Here is a 4676-nt window from a genome sequence, read left to right as displayed (position 1 = left end):
TGCAATCTGAGGGGTGCTGAAAAAAGCAATCCTATATCTCTTTTAAAAAAGTATATTTTAATTATATCTCTCTTGATCATTCTGTGGGATATGAGATTATTAAAGACTCAAATGCTTCACAACTGGTTTCTCTACCCATATATGATTGCACGTTTACAAGGATATTGTCATGCCAAGAGAATAAATATTCTACATCTATTATGCTTGGCTGTTAAAGATTGGCTAGTCTATTGAGATGCTGTCCGCTTACCTCATAAAAACCATGCAGTTTAATACATGACTTTGTCCTCTTTTTATCAACCTTTTTTTTTTTTAAAATATGTTTTAGTCTAAATATGAAATCAATGAAGCTCTAAAAGCTTCCAGATTTTGGTAGGTACATAAATAAATTCTCAGCTTTCTTGCTCATTTAACATATTGCATCTTAGCTTTGCAGAGGGTTTTACTAGTGAATCCTCTTAACATCTGGGGGAGTTAGGTAAATTGTACTGTCATTCTGACAGACAATAAACTTGTTGGAGCAGATTGAGGATTTGGTCACTTCATGGAGAGCTGGAATGTCAGCTTTCTTTGCCCCTGGTTAGTTTGAAGCTCTGTGCTATAAAGTAGTAAATTGTCTGTGAATACGGTGGATTCAAAGACAGCATCACATTTTTTAAACTATTGAGGAGCTGATGCACATATCTGTTAAACTGCCCACCTTTACTGAGCTGTCACAGAGATAACCTATGAGAATCTGTTTATTGGTATCTAAGAAAAAAATATATAGAATTAAGACTGGTTCAAGGGTATTGGTTACGTGCAGCTGTCTTCAACTAAGCTTCACAGAAGTACACAACTGAGGGGCATCCTTAGCGTGTGATTTCACGTTTGTGACTTAAAGTTTTAATTTTCAGAGACCTTTTTTTTCGAGAGTTGGGTTTCATCTTACAGACAAGATTCATGAAGTTTGTTCAAATCCTGAGACTGTGCACCCAGGGGCTGTTATGCACAACAAGCAGCTCCTTCTCTAAACTTTTCCTTTGCCCTCAGACTGCCCCTATGGTACCTTCGGGATGGAATGCAAAGAAACCTGCAACTGTCAGTTAGGCATATGTGACAGGGTGACTGGCAAATGTCTGAAATTTCCCTTCTTCCAATATTCGGTCGCCAAGTCTTCCAACAGGAGATTTGTTTCTCACACAGGTAAGAACCGATTCTAGTATAAACATTGAAACAATAGTCTCATTTTCAATTTGGAATACTTACAAAATATCACTGAGTAAAATAAGATGTTGATTTGAATGATTTCGTTTCCTTTATTTTACTAAGGGGAAAAACAGGTGGTGTCGAGTTTGGTTGGTGTTGCTGTTTCTTAAAAAGATCTCAATAATTTTAAAGATTCTATAATTTCTCATAAAATTTACTCAGTTTACATGATTGGTTGCCAAAAAACTTGTAATAAAAAATAACCAAGACATACAAAGTTTGTAAATTCTTTAGTAATCTGTTTAATATATTTACTAGACAAAGCTACTTCTCTCCCAACTTTACATCAAAAAAGTACTCAGGAATTTATTGGATAAAGTTTAAGAGCCAAGATAGAAAATATAGAACATTTCGCTCTCTCTTTTTAACCAAATGGAAGCATTTAAATGGAATAATTCCAAGCATGTGTTTTTTATGGATTTTGGAAAAGATAAGAGATAGTGTCTATGATTGAAATGTGGGAATTATCTCTAAACTGTTGAATGAAATTGTAGTAATAGTCTCATGCTGCTTGTTAGTGCATATTTCTTACACAGGTTGCTAGAATGTGAGAAATACACAGCCTATGCGATGGCGCTGTGCACATATTTGGTTCTCTTGTTGAATAAATGACCAGTACAGTAAAGCTTCATTAAATTGAAGGTAGCTCATTTAAAATGTGTAGCCACTGCAATTGTTAGTATTAATAAATGACACATTTCCCCCCTTTGTATATAAATATTTGACAATCTGACTTCATTTATTTAGTATTTTTTCTGATCCTTTGCAGTTTAAAGTAAGATATGAAATATTTGGCAAATGTCCTTATTTCTCAGCTTACCTCCTTCTAACATGTTAGTACAATTAAGTACATTAAGATAAAGGGGAAATAGTGGGCTTTTAAGGGAATTATTATTAAGTACGGCTATGCCCTTAAACATTAATTTAAAATGAATACCCTTTTTAAAACCTATTGAATAACTGAATATTTGATCTGGAAAATGAGATTATTATTAATATTTTAAAAACTTATGACTAGTCCCTATAGTTCTTGAAAAGCAAAATAGAAGAAGATTGAGTTTTAAGACCTAAGATTTTTTTAGAGATGATATTTACATAACATAAAATTAACCATTTTAAAGTGAACAGCTCAGTGGCATTTAGTAAATTCACAATGTTGAATAGCCACTACCTCTAAATAGTTCCAGAACATTTTCATCAACCCAAAATAAAACCCCAAGACCCATTAAAAGTTATCCCCATTCTTACATTCCTCCAGACCATGGCAACCACCAATCTACTTTCTGAGACCTAGAATTTTTTGAGTGATGTGACTGCTTTTCGTGCAGGTTTGAAATCTATTGTGTCATTACAGCTAACTGCCTCCAATGCTTGCGATTTCTTTTATCTTATCTTGCTTTCTTAAAACTGAAGGCTGAAAAGACCTTTGAAGAAACAACTTTCACATCCCTCTTCACTCATTTAAGGTGTCACCCAAACTTTTTTTCACCAGAAAAGACTTGAGTCCCTTGTGAATCATTGTTGGTGTTTGGGATGCATTTCTGGGAGGACAGGAGAGCAACTTCGGAATAATCCTCAATGACAAAACTCTTCGTGGTGTCTCACCTACATTCCTGCTGCTGCACACACAGCAGCATACCCCTTCCTCCACAAGACTGTTGTGCAGTCTCTTTTCCTCAGAGTTGACACTCTCTCTCATTTGCTTGCAGGTTCTGCAAATACCTTAATTACTACATAGCTGCCTGAGAAACCAATATTTTGCTGGGTGGAAGTAACATTATAGGTTACACAAAAAATATTTCTATACCCAAATTAGGTGTCAAGATTCTTATCAGAAATTTATGAAAAAAAGCATTTCCTGACCTAAGGTGTTTTCTTTCATTAGCTAAAGGAGCAACAAAAGATGATTATTAGTGTAACCTTAGTATAGTGCCGTTAGGTTCAGGATGGAAAACAGAATATCCTAAGGACCTTGTGGAGAGCCTCCCGGGAGCCCTGCCTTCACTGGTGCATTGTCTACATGGGACTTTCTGGGGTTCGCGTGCTGCAGTTTATAGTAGTGGCTTGGGGCCTCAGTCCTGCCTTGGGCTTTACATCGCCTCTGCACAAGCCTGTTTGGGCCTAGCCTTTAAAAATGGCTCCAAGGTTCCTCAGCTTAGTGACTTCCGGAGGTCCCTTCCACATCCTGATTACACAGGACTGTCTTCTCTAACTTTCTACCTGTTGGCTACAATACTCTTGGCAAGTGGGCTTCCAAACTTCTCTCTATTTGTTCTCTCTCTCTCTCTTTCTCTCTCTCTCTCCCCCCCCGCCCCACCCCCACTGTATTTTGGTAGTGAGCTTTCCAACTTTCCAAGACTGGGAATTCACAAGCAACTTTTTGGAGTGTGGAGGAAGGGAGGGGCTGTGAGATCTGGAATGCTTTCTGAATTTATACACATTTGTCTGCCGGGCTGCACTGATCTTACAGCGTTCCATTTCAGGATGTGCACTGCTGAAGCAAACACACCTCACTACTCTTAGAAACAGAAAATTTTCATTTTAGAAAATTCTAAATATTACAAACTTTTATGGAAAGCAAGAATTATATTTATAAAATTCTGCCCTTTGTTCTACCTTTTGCCTTCTGGAGCTATACCAAGAAACTAATCCCTCTTCATACCACATAGTATAAAAGTCTTACTTAGAGATCCATTCTTATAGCATTTGCTCATTTCGTAAGTATTTATTAGGTGCCTACTCTGTTCCAGGCACTACTGTGGCAGTAAGCAAAACACAAAGTCTCTGCCTTCATGCATCTGTTATTCTAGTGATAGAGTGAGATAACAACAACAATAACAACAAAAAAGACAAACACATGTGTAAGTTAATGTCAGATGATGGTAAGTATATGAAGATAAATAATTAAAGGAGATGTTATGTTAAATGGGAGGTGCTAATTGATATAGAGTAGGTGAATACAGTCAGCATAGACTCTGAATTTGTTAAATATTTCATTATAAATCCACTGTAATACAAAAACAAGACAAAACTGTATTTGATCTTGGAGTTTCAAACACTTGGACGTGATCTGTATTCCTTCTAATTTCAGAGCATGACATGGCATCTGGAGACGGCAATGCAGTGAGAGAACTTGTGAAAGAGAATGCTGCCCGGTCTCCTGTAATGAAATGGTTAAATCCACGCTGATCCTGGGTGGGATTTCTAAGAGAAGACTATTTTAATAATACACAGCCAGCATTTTAGGAACTGTTTAGATTATAGCATTCGGATATGTAATTTTTGGAGACCAAGTGTGATTCAGGGTGGGTCCAGAAAAAAAGTAGGCTACTAACAACAATCCATAAAATGCATATGACTGAACACTTAAATATTTGTTAAACATTTGAATGCATATAGATTTGTTAAATAACTGTTTATAGTAATAC

At 36.4% G+C, this 4676-nt stretch overlaps 1 protein-coding gene across 2 annotated transcripts in view; it reads left to right on the top strand.

Annotated features, from left to right (window-relative positions):
• Positions 1-4437, top strand: part of ESM1 (endothelial cell specific molecule 1) — a 7121-nt gene extending 2684 nt beyond the window's left edge. The window contains exons 2-3 of one of the 2 annotated variants that reach the window (XM_011380608.2): positions 1033-1185; positions 4340-4437. In XM_011380608.2, the coding sequence (XP_011378910.1) occupies positions 1033-1185; positions 4340-4437 (251 nt within the window). The remainder of the gene's footprint in view (positions 1-1032; positions 1186-4339) is intronic. The other variant, XM_011380609.2, reaches the window with a different exon arrangement.
• The last annotated feature ends 239 nt before the right edge of the window (positions 4438-4676 follow it).

The sequence above is a fragment of the Pteropus vampyrus genome, unplaced genomic scaffold (genome assembly GCF_000151845.1).
Source record: "Pteropus vampyrus isolate Shadow unplaced genomic scaffold, Pvam_2.0 Scaffold397, whole genome shotgun sequence".
In the NCBI taxonomy this organism is placed as follows: Eukaryota; Metazoa; Chordata; class Mammalia; order Chiroptera; family Pteropodidae; genus Pteropus; species Pteropus vampyrus.
This window is presented reverse-complemented; position numbering and strand designations above follow the sequence as displayed.